Source organism: Numenius arquata, chromosome 14 (assembly GCF_964106895.1).
Source record: "Numenius arquata chromosome 14, bNumArq3.hap1.1, whole genome shotgun sequence".
Classification (NCBI taxonomy): domain Eukaryota; kingdom Metazoa; phylum Chordata; class Aves; order Charadriiformes; family Scolopacidae; genus Numenius; species Numenius arquata.
The window spans coordinates 9053857-9074882 of NC_133589.1; the positions used below are offsets into that span (position 1 = coordinate 9053857).

General features: G+C 45.9%; 1 protein-coding gene across 1 annotated transcript; it reads left to right on the top strand.

Annotated features, from left to right (window-relative positions):
* The first annotated feature begins 375 nt into the window (after positions 1-375).
* Positions 376-14781, top strand: GPR139 (G protein-coupled receptor 139). The gene is made up of 2 exons (XM_074158695.1): positions 376-496; positions 13847-14781. The coding sequence occupies exons 1-2, from the start codon at positions 376-378 to the stop codon at positions 14779-14781; spliced, it is 1056 nt and encodes a 351-aa protein (XP_074014796.1).
* The last annotated feature ends 6245 nt before the right edge of the window (positions 14782-21026 follow it).

Consider the following 21026-nt stretch of genomic DNA (forward strand, 5'->3'; position numbering starts at 1 on the left):
CCCCGAGCTGAGGGTAGGGAAGAGGGTCCCGATGGGCGGCCCCGCGGCCGGGTCTCCTCAGTCCCTTCCCCGCCGGGCTTCTCCTCCTCCTCGGGGCGCCGCACCTGCCTCCGCCGCCCGGGGGGGCCCCTGGGCAGCCGCCATCACCCGTGGGGCGGCGGGTGGCGGCATCCCGGGTCGGCCTGAGTCGGGGGGGGCCGCTCCGCCCCGCCAGGGGGAGCCGGGCTGGTCCCGCCCCGCCGCGCCGGGGGCCGCGCCATGTGCCGCCGCCCGCCGCGGGGGCCGCGCCGCGCTCGCCGCCGCCGCTGAGCGTGCGAGGGGCGGCGCGGCCGGTGGAGCCAGCGCCGGCATCGCGGCCGCGGGGAGAGCGGGTCCATGGAGCACAACCACCTCCACCTCCACAACGGCTCCCTCCTGGCGCACCACCGCTATGGCTGCGGCTTGGGATACGCACCCGTCGTCTACTACAGCCTGCTGCTCTGCCTGGGGCTGCCGGGTGAGTGCCGCCCCGGGGAGCCGGCGGGGACGGGGCGCCGGGCGTGGGGGGGGGATGTCCCGCAGAGCCGCCGGCAGCGCCCGCCGGAGCGTCTCCTGCCCTGCGGCGTCCTCGGGCTGCGGAAGGCGCCGGGGACGCGTCCTTCGCCGTACCCGGTGAGGATTAGCACGGGCGATTCTTAGACAGCATCCTCGCCGCCTGGCACGCCGCTGTCCCTGCCGCTTCTCCCTCCCCGGGGTCTGCCCCTGCCTGTCATCGCACCGCTGCGGTCGCTTTTCCCACCCGGGTTCGGGCGCTTTGACTTTGAACTGGGCATTCAAAGTCTCAGCCCGTCGTGAAGTTTCTCCTCTCATCAGTTTGGCCATTTGAAGACAAAGCGGTACCAAGGACAGGCGGGTCTGTCCCCTGTCAATCGCGTGCTGGGCCAGCAGTAATCAAAAGTGTAGCTGTTGAGTTTTTCTGGTGCAAATCCTGGGGCAGGGGTTGGCTCTAGGAGCAACATGCCACCAGCAAGGAACTCGGCTGGGGAAGGATCACACTGTCAGAAGTTGTCTTACGCAGGAGCCTGTCCCCACGGCTGATGGAGCAGGACAGTATCTAGAAAGTCCAATCTCGGGATCCGCGCTCTGCAAAGGCAATGCTGATACTGAGATCCCCGAGGGCAGCTACAGGGGTTGGAAGAAAGTCCCAGCTCACAGGCATCAGCCTCCGGACTGTATAGCCCTCAGTGAAATTTCCTACTTAAAAAAGGGACAAAGACAATATAGAGATGCTGGGGATGAGAAAAGCAAAAGAGACTCCAAATGGGGAAGGAAAGGATGTTTCAGGCTTGGGTGTGAACACCTGTGAGGCACTGTTTCCAGCACACAGGTATCCACAGCTCAAAACATGCAGGTGGCACATGAGCATCGCATCGGTATTAGTGTCTCAGCCGAGACGGAGGACTGAGCAGGCTTTTCCTCCCAGAGGGGGATGTCTGAGGGCTGTCAGCAAGATGCCTTGGCACGCAGGACCGCAGGGAACTGCTTGTGCAGCACCACTTCTGCAGTTACAGACTGGGCTTCAGAGCTGCCATCCCAGCACAGCCTGGGTGAGCAAACATCACAGCTTGCTCCCTGGCTTAACACCTCCAGCTTCAGAGTAACTGACAGCAATCCCAAGGACAGGCAGAACGAGTTGGGGAAAAGTTAGAGCAATCTATCCAAGGTGAATCGGTCTTCAAAGGGTGCAGTACAAGACAGTTTGGTTGTGTCTATGTACAGCTACACATTTAAAGTGCCATGTAAAATGGCAAGCAGCAATAATAGTTAACAGTCTACAATTTTGAGATGTTTTCAAGCAACGACTTCATAGAAAAAATTTTAATCAAACATGAAGAGAAGCCTGCCATTGAACAGCACACATGCAATTACCACTGTGCGTATGAATTGATGTTCTTTGTGTTGTTGGCGTTTTGGTTTTTTTTCCCTCCCTGGCTGATAATTAAAATTTGAAGATTGGCTAATAGTTCAGACTTATAGTTCAGAGAACTGGAAAGTTAAGTCCTGTATTTACCCACAGAGGATGCAGGGCAAAGGCAAGTGTCTCTGTTCCACAGTATTCATGAGTCTCGGGCCTGACCTGAAGAGACCCAGCCAGCAGGGATGAGGAGGTAGTTTCCTCTCCATTAATTCCTTAGGGGTTGCTTGGATCTCCACAGTAATGACAAGCTCTGGTTTCAACACCTGTCCCCTAGGAACTGACCAAGATCCTCTCAAGATTATCAGGTGAAGAAGTTGTTACGGAGCAGTCTGTGGCTAAGCTTGCCTTTGTATGTCTCTGAAACGAGGGAAAAGTCTTACATGCACAGACAAGAAAAATCACTTAGTAAGTGCTCTGCACATACTTGCACCAGCTCCCTAAGGATGCTACATGGTAATTACAGACCTAACACTGTCATTCTAAGAACATGGTTAAAATCAGTGTGCGATCCAAATTAGCAACAGTGACATGCATTTCTCAAGAGATCTGCCATCGATTGCTTAGAGCAGTGGCATCGGTGACAGCGCTTAACTAGCCAAAGCACTGGGTGGTGCAGCACTGCTGAGGTCAGTGGGCTTACATAGGGTATGAGTGTGTCAACCTGTTCAGTGCACATTGTTCTGAGGATAACATTGGCACTTACACCTGAAAACGCTGCAGATGTACGGTGTGCTGAGTAAGTGCATGGCATACTGAGGCCATAAGAAATTTATGATTCCCACCCGAAGACTGCACAGAGGTGAGAACAAGCTCATGAAAACAAGGATGTGTTTAGGGGAAGACTCACATGGCAAAGCTTCATTGAGGATGTGGTACAGGGTGAGAGCAGTGCTAAAAAGAGCTTTCCATGTTTTAATCTGAAGCTGCTCTTCAGTTTTCTAACTGAAGATGTAAGAACATTGTAAAGGCAGCACATTTACTACCTGTTAGAAGAACCCTGAAGTCTGTGGGATCTGAAAGAATTTAAGAGAAACACCGACTAAGATCTGTCCTCAAATACAGCACTAGTGCACTGTGTTGCTGAAATGGAAACGGTTAACTCCTTGCCACAAATCTTGGAGAAAGACTGATGAGAGGAGAAACCAGTTAACTGTTTCTGCCTTTCCTGCTGTAGTGTCTGAAGGAAATTTCACTAACTCAACAACTCCACTTTGAGGCCAAGTGATGCCAGGCCTGACTGTGCATGCAGAGAAAGCATCCTTTCCCTTCCCTTGTATCACCCAAGCATCTCAGCAGCTCCTGTTCTCAGCAGCTCCCTGTTCATCCAGGCACCAGAAAGTCTGAGCAAGGCAGAGACGAAAGAGAGCAAAGCGAGCTCCCTTCACCCCCGCTCTGGCAGTAGCACGCAGAGGCAAGTGCCCCGCAAAGAGAGGCAACCAGAGAGGCACCATCGCACACTGAGGTGGCTACAACTCTGCCAGAGGTGATTGCACCTTCCAATCAGCTGCACAGGAGGTTTCTTCTTTTGCCTCTAAGCAGAGGCTGGCAAGACAGAGACTGTTTTTTCCGAAACTTGTTTTGAGTGCAGATGTGCAAAGGTGTCCCACCAGCATGCAATCCCACTGGCAGGAGCAGGGATTGCCCTAGGAGCAGGCAGGGAGAGACAGCCGGTGTGAGGGTGGGGAGCAGAGCCGGGCAGCAGCACTGGGAACAGGGTCATGCTCCTGTTTAGAGGAGGGAAGTATAATTTACAGAGCTGTTCTGCAGCCTGTGCTCTGCCATCCCTGCTCTCCCCATATCTGTCAGTCAGAGGGGAGCTCTGAAGTGCCTCCAGCTCATGAAGAGGCAAGAGAGGGGCTGCAGGACAGTTTAATAGAAGTATTTCTTGACTTAGTGAGAGAAAATGCCAGAGAAGAGGTGTTTCTGGATGTGGGGGAGGGAAGAAATTACTCTGATTCAATCCAGGAGGGGGCTGGTAGGGTGAGGAAGCAAAGAGCAACAGGTACCAACTCTGAGCCCGTCCCTTTGCCAGTGAGAGCTGCACAAAGCAGTTACACCAAAGAGCTCCTGCTATGGTGGTGCCACCCAACACGACCAGGAGGGTCAGGCAGAGAAGCAGCAACGCTCGCTGCTCGACAGAACAGAGAGGCAGTGTAAGCTGGCTTCTTACTGCATGATTGCTGGTTCCACTTTGCTGCCCGGTCAGTCACCTACCTGGGGAGTGACTCTGCTTCAGCGGTCATCACATCCCAATGACACAAAGTACAGACAAAAACCCAGCACCGTTACAGCACCCCCAGGAGTTACCTGGGGATGCCCCAGGGAAGTGCCACTCCAAACTTTTGAGAGCCTGGTCTACAAATGTTTGTTTTATTCATGCTTTAAGCTCCTGCTTAAAACACTGATTTAAACACAGATTGAGGACTCCACAAGCTTGGGAAAGCAGCCTGGACACACTTGGGAGCTCCCAACTGGAGGGTGTGAACAGGTAGCTTTCGTGTCAGACCTGCTGCTGAACAAGGTGTTGCAGAGATGGGGACAACCCAGGTCATTCAAAGCCCAGCCATGCACAGAGCGCACTTGGCAGGCTCCATGCAGAGAGAGAGTGGCTGTAGTCCTGACCTAGAGGAGCGTGCAAACTCAGCAGGGATGCTTAACCTTTTTAACACACTCTCAAGAGAGCACTATGTGTTATGGACCTTCCCCTGACAGATGACAGGCTGGCTGTCCTCGCACAGCAAGCCAGATGCTTCCTAGGGTGTTGGACTGACATGCAGGTGTGTAACATTTGCACTGTGCCCGTGCAAACTGCAGTCCAGTGGCAGGCAAACGGAGACAATGGAGAACTGCTCCTTCTGGAGCTTTCTCCCTGTATGCAGCTTGGAATAAGGGGGTTATTCAGGAGGCACGCAAGCCAGGGTCATCATCCTGGCAAGGCAGGTACTTCTGGTGGGCTGTGGGCTGAGCGTCCCTGATCTAAGAGACCACCACCATGCAACAGCCCAGCTGCACTCCCTCCGCTCCCCGGCAGTGCAGGGGGAATGAGACCTGATGAGTGTTGCCATCTCTGTGCTTACAGCCGCGACCTGGTTGGTACCATGAGTAGGAAGGGGGGCAGGTAGCAATGTTGGTGACTCACACGGCACGTAATACCCAGTAAATACCATAGCAGGCAGAAGGTAGGTGTATGTACAGCACACAGCAGTACAGAAGTGTGTCTGACCCATTTTGGATTCCTGCCATCTATTGCCTAGTATATTCTCTGCAATCACAGTACAGGCTTCTGATTAAAGAAAGCATTTCCAACACCTGAATAAATAGCCTCTCTCATAACACCACACCTGAACAATAGAAGTGTTAAAGGAAGATCTGAAAATATGAGTGGGAGAATTGTTACATGCAGAGTTATGACCTTGAAAAAACAGCACTCTTCAGCTGTCGCTCATTAGAGAGAGTTCACACAATGAATAAGAACTGAACCCTCCTGAGGCTTGATTCAACCCCCCTTTTATTCAAAGAGCATACTTTCTCTGACTTAAAATCTGAATTGGATGCAAAGACAGGATGTTGCATCCTGCTTAAAGGAGGACAAATACATTGGCAGAACTTTAGCTCAGCTATCGGAGCAACCCAAGGGCACTGCAGCACATTATAGTAGCACTACTGGACAGAGGGGAACAAAACTGCTGCTAACATGCTTGAAATGAGTCACTTTCTATTGTAAAATGAGTGCATTTTCTTTAAGAAAAGAAAAATCATTATGAAAAAGAATAGATTCATTACAGTGTTCCTGTACAGAGCGGGTGACAGCAAGGCATGCAGATGGGAGCAGTGTAATTTGGTCAGTAAGTCTGGAGACTGTGGCCACTAAAGCCTTGCAGCCTGAAAGGCAGCATGTGGCCGAATCCATGCTAATGCAGAAGAGGAGCTGTTTGTGCATCTCTGAACATCACTACGGAGTACCACTGCTAACTTTGGTTTTCTTCTGCCACATCAGTAGCAAACAACACTGCCAGGGCTGTAATGATAACGAGGTGCAATATTTGGGAGGCTCAGTAGACTATGAAGTGCACAACCTTGCATGGCAGGCTGCTGAAATGGATTGGAAAGGAAAAACTCCAAAGGAGATTTTTCCTTGAGATGATGACACAAAAGATAGAGCACAGCCAGTTTTCACGGTAGGTGGTTAATGTAGAGCCCCCAGTTGTTAAGAAGTCAAGCTATTTCCAAGCACTTGGCAGTCTAATGTCCTGCTGTTCTTCATCCACCCCCATACTTAGTTCTCTCCTCCTCCTCCTCTTTCTGCTCCCCTCCATAAAATGGGTGTGAATCAGCAGAAACAAGACTGCGGGAGAAGGCCTTCATCCGCATACGTCAAAACAAATTGCTGTAGGCAAACAAACAACACCCAGACGTCCCGACATGGTGCGCGCTCTGCTTTCACACACCAAGTGCAGTGCAATCCCTGGCTGCAAAAGCTTTTGCCTTGTGCTTCAGGTGGTCTTTTTGAGCCTTTAATCTCTTTTTCCATTAACCTTGAGACACCAGAAAAGGAAACAAAGCCAAAATTAACCCCTTGAGCACAGGAGACCTTGCACAGAACTCTGTTTTCATTCTACAGAATAAACATACATACATGTGCAAGGATCCTAAACCCCAATGTCTGGAGCGCTGTTGGGGCCATTCTGGGGGTGACCTGATGAGAGGAAGATGGACACCAGTATAGTTGTGCAGAGGCAATGAAGTAGAAGCAACCAAGTAAGACCAGAATTAGAGGTACAGAAGATGATAGAATTCCTTTTGGTCCCTTTATCCGTGGAAGATGGGAGAAGACTGCATATTAGAAAACTAAACACATCTTTTTCCCAGAAATTGTCCTCTTCTACCCTGAAACAGAGAGTCCCTGGAATGTACAGTCATTTAACTTCTCTATCTTTTCAATCATATGGTGCATTGACCGCATGGATAGGTGCACTAGAGGTTGCTTTTGGTTTCAAGACAAATTACCTGTCAATCAGTTACATCAGACTAGGATATTTCACAAACATTTGTTCATTCCAGGTGTATTTTCTTCAATGTCCAGACTAGCACACCAAAGAATGATATATCTAGTGTGGATGCAGCATATTCTCTGTAGGGAAAATAAAGCCAAACTGTGATGGTTTTACATAGTCTGTAATTTCTTGCATATTGTGTAAAATTGGCATAGTGTCCGAGAAAGCTTGGCCACGGACTTTGCAAGCACGAGCTCCTATTGCACTAGCTAATGCTTTAGGAAGACATAAAGACTTTGCTTTTTTAGCAAAACCACAATCAAAGGTAAAATCCTCTTAATTATTCATGTTCCGTAAAGAATTCATGTCTGTGCCCTTATGAAATCACATCCTCCCTCCATCCTAGTCATCCCATCAAATACCTTTGGCACCTGCCTCAGTGCTTTGGCTTTCCGTATTGGAAGGGTAGAATGGTTTTGTCGTCCTCAAGCTCAAGTTACTCAGCTTGAGACCTCTTAAACTTCACTGTCAGCCCACATTTAGAAGCCATAGACACCTGCCAAATGAGACACCCAAATTGCCTTGAAAATCTCCGTCTGTCCAGATACGTTGCTTGAATAACCAAATTCCTCTTATGATTTCCGCATTATTTTGCAGATTGCTTTTTCTCCTCCCAGCACCGATTTGTATTAGAAAGCTTTACTGCTCTGCTAGCAAGATGCAAGGCTAGATTTTGAGATGTGAGTTTTATACACTTTTATCTTTGTATGGGTGCCTCTAAGAAAGGCTTTGGGGGGGAGGAATGTCCAAGAGTCACTAGAGGCTTTCTGCACTATAGGCCCAGCTCAGGAGAGGTGGATGAGGAGGGTGAAGATGGCAAGAGGACAACAGATCCCTGTCACATTTACACACATGTTACCAGTGACCATGTACCGGGCCTCCCTGCATCTTTGGTCGAGAAGGAACACTAGGCTTTCTCATATTGCAGAAACAGCTCTATTTTATAAAGACTAGGGAAAAAAAGCCTAATCCAAGGGTCTAGGAGAGCCAAAAGCAATGCCATGTAGTTGCACCTGTCTGCCAGACAAGTTACTGCACTTAAGCCTGAGCGGTTGGCAAGGCTCAAGGTGAATAATTGCCATTGGCATCTCCACACCATACCACGTCTGTACCCTCCAACAGCGAGGAAGTACTTTTTGCTGGATTAAAGTCCTTCTCTGGCCTACATGACCCACTGACAGCTAGTGCCAGCCATAGAGTACCCCATTCACTGCATCCTTACCCAGAGCTGCCTCAGCTAATAAATGCTGTCCGTGAGAAAAACAGCGCCGGACTAATTCTAATATTAATTCTTTAATTCACATGTGACTTATAAATGCAAGACCATGGTGTGTTTTCTCTGACTGTCACTAACCTGGTCTCCTGCATATGGAGGAGAGTTTGGGTCATCCTCTACCTCCAGGTTCACTTTTGCCCTCAGAGCTGGTGTGGTCTCTCCCTGCCCATAGGGTTTCTAAGCACAAACCACACGAGAGCCTTCCTACAAGGTGTGAAACCTCCTCCCATGGCAGTCCTGCATCTGTGCCTGCCATAGCTTTTGTAATGCTCATTTTTTGGCTTAGATTCCACTCTAGCCCCTGGGAGATGGTGCAGGCACCAGCAGAGGGGGCTGACAGCTCTTCTCCCCCACCAAAGGTGAGTGGGTGTGTGCTGTTCTGCAGCACTCAGACAGCTGAACAACAAATAGATCAATTTATTTTAAAAATTAATCCTCACAGGAACTCTCATGGAAGGAAAAACTTGTATTACACTAATTATATTCTATAAAGTATCTCTTTATGCTTCATAATGGTTTAAGGGAGGATCTCAGGATACCGTAATAGAGAAGAACAAATTACATTAGGTATGAGCAGGCACCATTCACAGAGGTTGTCCCCATCCACTGTAGTGTTGAGTTCAACCCGTACCGTCTGTAAGAGGAAAACATGAAACTGTTCTATCTTTCTTAATGGGCAAACAGCATCCAGGGGTCATTTTAAAAGACCATATATCCAGCTGTAGCCAACATCAGTAATAAACACGTTTACATTGCCACAGCATTTTTAAAAAAAAATAATTCCTGTTACATGGCCTCCACCAAAAATCAACTATTGTTATCTTCTCCAGAGAGCTCCCACACAAAGTAAGGGCTGAACGCCATCCTCATCTCCATTCTGGTAACTACTGGCAAACGACTGTTAGTAATCATGGTCAGATCTGGCTGCTGGACACGGTACCTGTTTACATTTTAATGTTGCCTCCTAGCTTACAGGAAATCATCTATTCCCATCAAGCCAAAATATCATTTTTTTTCCACCATATATTTGTAGCATATTGTATTTACAGTCTCAGAATTTCTAAGTGTAAGAAGGAGGTGTTACTGACATTTTCTAAAGCAATTTAAAATTTCCCATTCGTAAACCGTCTCTCTCTGTGCCAGTCAGGTGACTAATGCAAGGCCCGCAGAGTAGTTTCATACATTGCACAATAATTTGTAGGGATCCTAGCAACAACTGTATTTGGTAAAAGGTGTCCATTATATTCAGTGACCTAATGTTTATCACACTCGGTAAGCGACACTCATGGCTACTTCATTTAGGTAGTTTATGATGCTGAACTACTGAACCACACAGCGGGTCTTATTCCCAACGCAGCGGCACGGCCACTTGTGTTGTAAAGGCTATTTCACTGCACAGGATGCTGTGTACATGCAAAATGCTCTTGATAAAAAAAAAAACCCCAAAGCTCAGAAACATGCCTATTTCTTCTTTAGACAGATGCAATTGCTCCTGCTTAAGCTCACACGCAGTGATAATAGCCAGTGGAAGGAGCTCTGCGAATCCCCCGCAAAGGCCACAGTTAGACATTGAGCTATGACTGTAATCCATGAAACAAGAACTTTAGGTCAGTTTGAGGAGGCACAGAAGACTGCCCGGGCTCTGTAGGTGAGGCAGCATGGCTTTGGTGCAGGAAGCAAACCCAAATCCACATGAGAACCAAGGTTACTTCTAAAGGATGATCCCTCTCAGATATGTAGGGCCTCCAGTGGCATGAATTTCAGTGCTACAGTTTGTACTCGGAAGCTGACAAAGGTAAAGGAGAGATGCAAGTGCCCCATGATGAAGCCTGGCTGAATTTGAAGGTTGCCATATTTTGATCAGTACAGACTGATGGTGTTTGGGTGCCAGAGACTTTCTCATGCTGTGTCTTGTGACCGAAGGGAAAGAACTGAGACTGACATTTCTTACAGTTGCTTCTCAGCATCTGCTAGTGGCATCTGAAGGCTTCAGCCAGCAAGTCCCTAATCAAGCCCTGGTTCTCAACCAGATATTTATAAATTCAAAATACTGCACTGCAACAAGCGACGCTGGCATAAATTCCCATCTGTCGTTCCCCAATCAACTCCTAGCACAGTGATCAGTCGCTTCCAAATTCTGATGATCTTAACTACTCAGTATCTAGAAAAAACACTACAAGAAATGGGCAATATACCATCCAGGACAATTTAGGGCCACTGACCTATCCAACAGCTGTAGTTCCACATCCAAAAATATCTGTCTCTGCTGTAATGTGTCTCCATCATTATCTCTACCATAGTCCTTATGACTGACTACAATATTGGCACAAGAATTAGCATAAACAAGGTTAAAATGTGGTTGCAAATGCTCTTCCATCACCTTTCACCTGCAGTAGGTAATTTTTGCCCAGAAGAGAGCTTGTGGGGCACCGAGTAGGCACCCAGGAGTCACCAAGATGCTGGCATAAGGACACGGTCACACAAAGCAGTGTTCTCAACTATTTCCCATTTTACTGAGCTTTAGACAGAGTTTGAGGACACACCACCAACCAACTTAACACCGGCTAGGAAATGAGTAAAGGATTGAGACTTATCCATAGCTTATCTTTGCTTCCCCTACGCAGCATGTAGCAGGAAAAATACTCCCAGACCCTGTGCTAAGACACTGTCATGCTGGCAACTTTCTGCTGCACCCCAGTATATGTCTGTTTTCACAAAGTGATATTGCTATATTTCATATCATCCAGCCAGAAAAAGCCCTAATGTGATCCCAGGGAAAGCATTTCCAATACAAGATACCATAACCTTTGCAGAAAAATTGCATAGAGCTTGCAAGTACTTTGTCAGATCAATTTTCTAATCTGGCTCACCAAGCAAAGCTCACTGGCATTAAGACGAATAACTTGCATTTCAGTACATGCTATTACTGCCATTAATAGCAGTCCCTTTCTCAGAGACCCCTGAGAAAGGCAGAGCGAGAGGGTACAGAGGAAAGGACTGCTCATAAATCTGCTCCCGTAGGAAAATGGGAGCAGGGTTAGAACCAAACAGCAGGACCCCCACAATGGGCAGAAGGGGTGGGGAGCAGGGCTGGTGTGCCTGGTCATGGCATAGCTTCAGCATCCCTGCAGGGCCTCCTCTGACAGTCAGGACAGTTACCAGCAGGAACCAACATCCTCAAGCATCTCCCTAGCTGCATGCTGCCTCCAGCTGCTGCCGCTGGAGTGAGTCAAATCCAGAGGATTTAAAGGGAAGATGAACCCCATGGGTCACATCTAGTATCTGTGAAGCTGAGCCACTCAGCCTGGCTGGCCAAAACCAACAGTGGCTGCAGAATCATGATAAAACGCTCCAGCTTGAGGAGTTCTGTGACAGTACATCACTCACTGTACCTCTAGGGCTCATCAGCAGGGACAACAGAGCCATTTCTTAGGCAAGTAAGTGAAAAATGACACCGCAATTCTGACTATATCACCACCCATCTCCCACATCTGCTCTGAGCCGAAATCAATGCAGTTGCATTCATGTTAACAGAGGGCAGACTTGGGAAAATTCCCCTGAAGGTGATTTGAGACAATAGTGTTGGACAGATCACGTGGGTTTTTTTACTTAGGGAAGGAGTTGGTTGATTGTCATGTTTGGTTTAGTTTTGTTCCAAGATAGAAAATTAATATATTAATACAAAAATAGGTGACACTTATGAAGGCTATTACTCAAGATCATTCACTCTGCTGCAGTTCATTTCCCCAGTGGCAGAAGTCTGCTCCCAGACAGCAGGCTTAGAAGGCATTTGTGAAGGAGGACGTTTTCTCCAGTGCCAACTAAAACCGTTAAAAAAATAGAGCATTTTCAGTTGTAGGATGTATGTCCTAGGTCATGATTACCTTAATGTCAGCAGCTTCCTTTCTGTCTGATTTAAAGGAATCCTTACAATTATTGTTGATTTGGGAGATACATCAAACCTGGCAGAAACATTTGAAGCACTGAACGCACAAAAGAGGTGATTTGTAGAACACTTATGAAAATGTCAAATACAAACATTTGGCAGTCTCTTGTACAGTAAACTAGAGCTCTGAATTTTAAGCACTGCTTCAGGTATTCTAACCAAGTGATACAAACTTCTGACAGGAGCAATCTCGCCTGTCTCATTCCAGCCATACAGCTAGTAAGAATAACAGGATATTTCCCCCTCCCCCCCCCAATTCGACTACACAGTAAGTTCTAGCAACCATGAGCAAAAAGTTAAAGTTTGGCTACACCTTAATGCTCCAGGAAAGCTCTCAAGGGCTGCCTGTATCCTTGGAAGGGAGCTCTGCCTGGCCAGGGGCTGCAGGACTGAGCCCTTCCTATGGCATCCCTTGTAGCACTGGTTCAAGCAGTCACTAAAGTATATCTTTAAGTTGAATCGCAGCTTTAGAAGACTGAAGCAAACCAGACAGGGAAACAACAGAGACAAGACACTTGAGCACTTCACCACGGTATTATTTAAGTGTCAGGCAATACATCTAGGTGTGGTTTAGGTGATGGGTCTGCATTGTGGTCAAAGAGTTGCAAGCAGATGTTTCTTTCAGGGAAACTTAGGGATGTTTACACTTGGACTGAATTGAACATCCATCACATCTGATGTGTCCAGCAGGATTTCCTTAAAGGCCCAACTGTATCACTCCAGAGGAAAAATGCCTTGTAATTGGAGAAGGACTTCTAAAAAGAGCTCTGGATAAGCAAGCAGGTCTTTGTGGAGCAGATAGTTTCAGTGGTAGGAAAGGAGATGCTTACCCAGAGCCCACCTGTAGAAGAGCGGGTCAGACAGGACTGAATTACAGGAGACTCATCCTGAGCAGAGCTGAAAACTTTGAATACTGCAAAGCACCTCCAGCTCCCAGGTGGAGCTGAGGACACATGTTCCCCTGGAAGTCCTTCTCTCAACTGGAATCCCACTTAGTCAAGAGAAAATTACCAAATCCAGGTGGCTTTGATTTCAGCTCTTTTTAGATGCAGTTCAGAACTAAAAGAGAGAGGCACCACAAGCTGGGATGAGGAACAAAATGTCTCTCTCCAAAGCCCACCCCACCTTTCTCATTTGTCACTTGTGAAAAAGCAAAGTGAAAAAAGTGAGGGGGGAAATAAGAGTGTGAGAAGTTTTTTTTCCTCCTGCTTCCTTGTGTGCAGGCATGGGTCCCAGCAGCCCCTGCTCAGGGTGCTGCAGCAACAGAGCCAGGGCCATAACTCTACATCTGCTGCGAGGAGATAGCAAAGGGCTGCTGGACACTACCTGACCCTGTGTCTGGAGTGAACGTCCCAAGTTTCTCTGTCACTTGTCCTGGTCTGCTGGGATTCTGAGTGTCAGTGTATCCCCCAGCTGGGAGCAGGTCCACATGCTCCTCTCATTGAAACAGCTTCTCCAAGGGACCCAACTATAGTGTTTTCCTTTTGGTTTCTCAAACTTTACAAAAGTGGTCATGTTGCCAAGTGCTTGAACAGAGCTATGGCTCCAAGCAAGTGCTCAGAAAATCTAGTGGTACATCTTAATGGCCTAACTCTGTGTTTCTGTCTCCACAGCAAACATCTTGACAGTCATCATCCTTTCCCAGCTTGTGGCTCGCAGACAGAAGTCCTCCTATAACTATCTTCTAGCTCTAGCTGCTGCTGACATCCTGGTTCTCTTCTTCATCGTCTTTGTTGACTTTCTCATGGAAGACTTCATCTTAAACAAACAGATGCCTCAGGTACTGGACAAAATAATTGAGGTCTTGGAATTTTCTTCCATCCACACCTCCATTTGGATTACGGTTCCACTAACGATTGATAGGTATATAGCTGTGTGTCATCCACTGAAGTATCACACAGTCTCCTACCCTGCTCGTACTCGGAAAGTCATTGTAAGTGTCTATATCACCTGCTTCTTGACCAGCATTCCCTACTACTGGTGGCCCAACATTTGGATCGAAGACTACATAAGCACATCAATGCATCACGTCCTCATCTGGATCCACTGCTTTACTGTTTACTTAGTGCCCTGCTCCATCTTCTTCATCCTGAATTCCATCATCGTGTACAAGCTGCGGCGCAAGAGCCATTTCCGACTGCGAGGGTACTCCACAGGGAAAACAACAGCCATTTTGTTTACTATAACTTCTATTTTTGCCATACTTTGGGCACCAAGAATAATCATGATTTTGTATCACCTCTACGTGTCGCCTATAAACAACAGCTGGGTGGTACATATTGTGTCGGACATCGCCAATATGCTAGCACTGCTGAACACTGCAATTAATTTCTTCCTCTACTGTTTTATTAGCAAAAGATTTCGCACAATGGCAGCTGCCACACTGAAAGCCTTCTTTAAGTGTCAGAAGCAACCTGTGCAATTCTATACAAACCATAACTTTTCCATAACAAGCAGCCCTTGGATTTCCCCAGCCAACTCTCACTGCATCAAAATGCTTGTTTACCAGTATGATAAGAATGGAAAACCTATAAAAATATCACCATGAAAAGGGCAATAGTTGGAGTTTCTGGGTGCAAGTTCTTTTCAAGTGGTTACATCTTCAGGATGTAATTTGCTGAAATGGCTGTTTTGAAGAGTGGTCATTTGATATCATTTCCCTGGGAGCCCGAGGGCAGATCAGACTGTTAGAAGGGAACAGTAGCACTTGATTTTAGGAGCAAATGCCTCCGTCTCCTACGCAGCATTTTGAATGTGCTTCAGAGTTCAAGTCTTAGTGTTCAGTCGCACTCAAACGTTTTGCATCCCAGCACCAGTGCAGTCCAAAGTCATTGGAGAGGGGAAGCCACAACAGTGTTTAATTACAACCTTTTAAACACAACAACAAAACCTTACTTGACCATGCAGTTCACTATCGACAGATGCTTCTATGTACTGTGGAAGGCGCCATTCCTGGTGTGTGCATTTGCCAAAAGTGTGTTGTTTCTGACATGAAATACCACCACAGTCTTGCTTGTCAAGACCTTGTTGCAGGAGGCAGCCTGCGAGACATGAACTGTAACAAGCCCATTTTGGCTCATTTGAGCAAGGCTGAAGGACTGATGTAGTACCTGTTGCAGCCTTGGCATGGAAATCCTGCAAGCCGCCAATATTCATATGTTTTAAGTTGTTATTTAAGAATGTGACCAAGACAGGGGAGCTGGAGGGAGGGAGGTTTCTAGAGCCAAGAACAAAAGCAGCATCTTTTCCTAGCTATTTCAGTTATGGTGTCTGAAGACTTTGAAGCATGAGGCCAAGTCCTGCCTGATGCAGAGCTCCCACCGAAACTGCTTCTGCAAGATTTGGAGTGATCACAGCCTTCAGCTTCCTTCTTAATCAATAAAAATTCTCAGTTATCCCTCATGTTCAGGTGTTTAGGGATTAACATATGAAAACTTCAGCCTAAGACTTTTTCCTGACAGATTATGGCATCCTATTGCAGAATTGCCCTTTAATTGTAAAAAAAAAAAAAAAAAAAAAAGCCCTATTTGTGAAAAAAATCCATTAAATACCCAACAGCAGTAAAAACATAGATCAGCTCAGACTAAGGCTTTTAAATATTTACCTTAAAGTAGCTTAACTTCTCTTCCTTCACACTCAAAAACCAGCACCCCAGCAATGCTGAGTGTATAAAAATGAGAAGAGATTTACAGGAAGTCTGAAAGTGCATTTGTTTTAATTTCTCTCCTTTTCAGATCTTGGCATGTGGTCTCTCAGAGCCATGTACCACAACCTTTTTACTTCTATATTGGGCACTTAATGCAGCCTTACTGATCGTGAGAGCAGACTTCCTTGCATGGTGAACACAAGCACAATGTGGTCACAGCAGCTTCTCAGTAACTGGAAATAAGAAGTAGCCCGGTGCTAGCACTGCGTTAATGCCTGTGCCCATCTCCATTGCCAGTGGGGAGCTCATGGTGACCTAACATAGTGAGGTCCCCTGAGAAGGGATCTAGTCAATCCCGCTTTGGTGGGATCTGAGGGCTGAAATAGTCTCTAAAAACTCATGGATGGCTCAGCTTTGGTGCATTTTCCCTAAGAAACATCAAGGCCACCAAAGTCCTGCTGGGGACAACAGCCTGGTTCCCTTCTGCCACAAAGGTTGCATTACTGACTCATAGTGGTATCCTGCAAGAGCAAAACCCACACCAAACCTGAGCACACCTTCCCCAGGAGGGAACGGCAGCAGAAGGCACAAGCCATGAAGACCAGAACGCCAGGCAAAGGCTGGCTCACGCACTGGGGGGGGTGTGCGAGGTGTGTCTTTCTCAGGAGAGATTGAGGCTACTCAGGTCAGTCAGGAGCACAGAGACAGGATGCCCAGCTCCTCAGGGACCATGCACCACCCTGTCTTCTCCCACCAGCAGAGCAGTTGGGAGAGCTGCGAGGTGCTGGAACGCCCCAGGGACCACGCTGGTTAGAGCAAGGAGGGGCATGTCTGGGGAAAGGAGAAGCTGAGAGTAAAAGCTGACCCTCCCCATCCTCACCTACCGAAGGGATGCTACCCACCTACATCTCCCCAGATTCAAAGGGATGCAAGGAGCCTCCTCATCCTGTGGGCCATTTGTCCCTGGGATCTCAACAAAGCTTCACACTTACTTGCAATAATAAAGCATAAGAGGGATGCTCAGCCTTGCTGTATTTGTCACGGCAAGGTTAACATTATTACTCCCTTTACCAGTGTTTTACACAAATTCAATTTTGTGGCTATGCCTTCTACCCTCCTCTTAGAAACCTCTCTCTAGTCTTTGTCAGTTGATAGTAACCAAAGTTACCTTATGAAAAAGGTACTGTATGTTTCATTTTGGGAAAACACTGTATTTATAACTTATTTTTATTCTAAATTTGTTATGAGGAATGCTTGTCTGAGTTACATGTGAATGAGTCTGAAGTGCAATATCTATAGATAAGTGGTTCATTTTTGAGAATGTATCTATTGAAAAAATTATTTATACAAGAAATTCACTATTCTACTTAATATAATAGTAACCTTACAGAAAATAGTGAATGTTTAGGGCTTATTTATTAAAAAAAAAGTCAATTAAGTGCATGGCATATGCTGCCATTCACGTAGTGTGATTTATTAGTTTTTGTAACATAATGTTTATCCTGCAAACTAGAAGTGTCATCTGATTTTTCCTGTCCTGATGATGTATTTTTGTAAGTTACCATATTTAAAAACAAAATCTTTCTGCGTGAATATTTCATTTCCCACTAAAAATAACCCATTAAGTTGTTGTAACTTCATTTGAAAAGAATTCACAATCCTTTTCCATATCATTTTAGAAATTACAAGGTGCAATTTTCATGTACAGTGAATGGGTCATTTCATTTCTGATAACTTAGGGCTTTAAGAGCTTACTTCCAAAGCCCCTTGAAGTCAAAGGGAAAGTTGCTTGTGGGTTTTGTGGTTGGTTTTTCCAATCTGCATCAATTTAGGAGGGCTTTGGATCAAGCAGTATCTTGTTAACAGTCATTTGAAGCCTTCTTAGAGTCCAGTTTGGATAATAAAGCCTTGACTTTTTAGTCTGCCATATGGGAGCTGCTGTTGATAATACTTGCCTTATTTTTGGTTGTGTGAAGCATCTTGCAATGACTGTTGCTAACTAGCCAATGTCTTGCTGTATTATTTGTACCTCCTCATTTTCCAGTAGTAAAAACTTAACCAAGCACATATAGTGTCATTATTTAGGGGAAAAAGTATCCTGGAGACAAAACCATCTTTGTTGTGGAGACGGTCTTTTGTACTTTAATTAATTTATATTTCAAATATATACAGTTAGAAACAATAAGCTGTGAATGGACAGTTTTACGATTACTTATAGGTATATGTCCTTGAAGACCACAGCTAGGAACAAAATACTTTTTAGATGAGTTGCTGGTATATAAAATTATGGGACCTATCACCTATTCAAATTGTGAATATTGATATTTTCATAAGTAGACAATATATTGTGTTTGACAAACTTGTTTGTACTATAATAAATTATGAGATGGTGCGTAACTTAGTACTATGTTTCGCGCTATTGTTTGATACATAAGCTTCTTATGACATACTTTTGTTTTATGGATACTTATGATATACTACACAAGACCAGTCCTTGGCAACCATTATTCAGTAAAACACGGCCTTGGATTATGGGTGTTCATTCATTTGTTGAAAAAAAATCTGAAATATAAGATGTATGAATTATTACTGGCCCAACTCTTCATTTTGAACCAAAGACTCAACTGTTTAAAGTTTAGTTTAGCTGTTGAAGTCAATGAATCCCTATCCCTAATAGCAGTGGAAGGTTGGATCTGAGACCATTCACACCTGTCCAAAGCAGGTGTGATGCCAGGAATCAGGCTGGTGCCTCCAGCCAATGCAAGTGATGGCTTACCCAGAGAATCGGGCCCAGGAGTGCAAAACACACAACCCTAATTCGTACTATCAATCAATGACAATTAATGGCCTAAGCTTCCCTGCAAATAGGCTCTACTCATTCACAGGAGCCAGGGCAAATGGGACAAATGGCAGTTTGATTCAAATTTGAGAACAAAATGGGGCATTAAACAGGAGATCTTCCCAATCCACTCTCCCTGTCAATGCACAGGGTTCACATGTTTTACAGGCTGGTCCTCTTCTGCCTTTGCAAGTCCACTCATTTTGCAAAGACAGAAGGGGACCAGAATTCCAACAGAATGCTCGTCTGGAGATGAGCATACAGAATCCCTGCCCCATCAGCTGGTCACAAATGTTTTAGATTCCATATGTTAACTGTAGGGTATTTCAGTCTGTTGCAGAGATAAGGATCCCTCATGAAATACTGTACTTACAGATCTATATATTGTTAAATACCTAAATATAACTATCATAGCTGTTGCCAGAAATAGAAAGTGCAAAAACCACACCCTAGGATGATAAAATACAAAATACTAGAGACAGTGGATTGAGGACCTCAGGGGACTGCATGTGGGAGAAGCCCAACATTTCTTCAAATGAAAAACACTAATGCTATGCAGAATTCATATCCCAGTCAAATGTAAAACTTTGTGTATCAAGCTCCCAGCTTCTCTGGACAAGTAATAGAACATTAAAAGAATATGCAAAAATTATTGAAAGTAAGCACAGTGTGGAATAGAAAAGGAACTGATCAGAAAAGTCCACTGTCTTAGTGATCGAGAAATGTAGGGTTAAACACACAAGAGGAGAGGCCAATCCAGGTAATGCCAGACCCGCTCATCAGATCTCCCTGCTGCAAAAGGCTTGGGAACAGATTTTAAAGTACACCATTGGAGAGACACAAACTCAAGGGAAAGGGGCACTGCTGAAAGGGGCAGTGTCAGATTGACAGAGCTTATTAGAGTTGTTCCTTATGGAGGGAGCCTGGGATCTGCCTGTCTCTACTTTCATTAACGGCTGCAGCATGAGAAGTACTGATGAAGTGTACAGATTATTAAAAAAGGTACTGTACCGCTGGCAAAGGACTGAAGGAAAGATATTTATGTAAGAACCTGATGACCTTGAAGATTTCAGTGATAAAAATGGGATGAATTCAATAGTAATAAACACAAGGCTCTCCAGTTGTCTGCCTGTAACAATACAGTTGCTACAAAACCTCAGTAGTCAGAAACAACCAAGAATGCAGTTGTGCCAGCTGGGCGTGAATGATGATGAGTCACCAACAGAAAGCAGCTGAGAAAAATCCCAGAATTTAATCACATTTCTAAAGATACAGCATAGTATTAATTGCATTTTGCAAGACTTCATGTGCCATATGCATATATATGCATCTCAAGGGATAAATAGCAATAGTTAGAGAAGAACTTGATAAAGAAACAGAACTGGAACAAGAATAAGTGATTATGAACTTTCCTCAGGTAAATGTATGCTTTGAAGACAGTCTCTAACTACCAAAGGAGATACACTCACAGCACAAGCCTTTCCAGCAGCCCTGATCTCCCCAGTGGTTTTAAACTAATCCTTTTTGCCAACCCCCCGAGCTTATGAGATGAGGCAGGCAGCAGGATGGACTGGGACCATGCATCCTTGGAGCTGGCAGTCCCACGACTCTAACCTACACCAGGCCCCCACAGCTCCTAGGCAGCTTGGCAGGTCCCCAACTCAGCTCAAAGGACAGCAAAGGTGCCCCCCTAAGACCATTCACCCCACCGGGGCTGCTTCGAGGGAGATGGCCAGCACAAGAGGCATGAGAGCCACTAGCTGTTCAAAGGGATTTCTGCATGCAGCCACAATTAACTTGGCAGCACTCGCTGAGGATGCTGCAGACAAGGGACCACTGCTAATGCATTTCCCATTGAACTCACACTGACTTCTGCTTCAGCTGTTCAGTTCTTTGAAAACCCCTTTAAAGCCACCAAGCAGAGTAGAATAAAAAGCAGCCTCACACAGTCTCGAACTGTTAAATAATAATCCCACTATTAGCAGGCTGGGGCTGGATTTGTGGGATCTGCCTTTCTGACAGCATGCAATTAATCCCCAGGAGTTGCCAGACACAACAAGGAGGTTGAAAGGCTCCAGCCTTTTGTAATAAATAGGCATCACAAATGAATTTACTATTAGCTTGCTACAGTGGACCAGAGACACATAAATATTTATTACAATTACAAAATTGTGTCCAAAAAAGATATTAAAGGCTAATGTTTTCCTGCCTTACCAACAGGCTAGAAACCTGCTCCATCTATTCCTCACTCAGCACCTTTTAGCAGACTAAAGGGACAAGATAAACCGCGGGCAAAAGTATGATATTG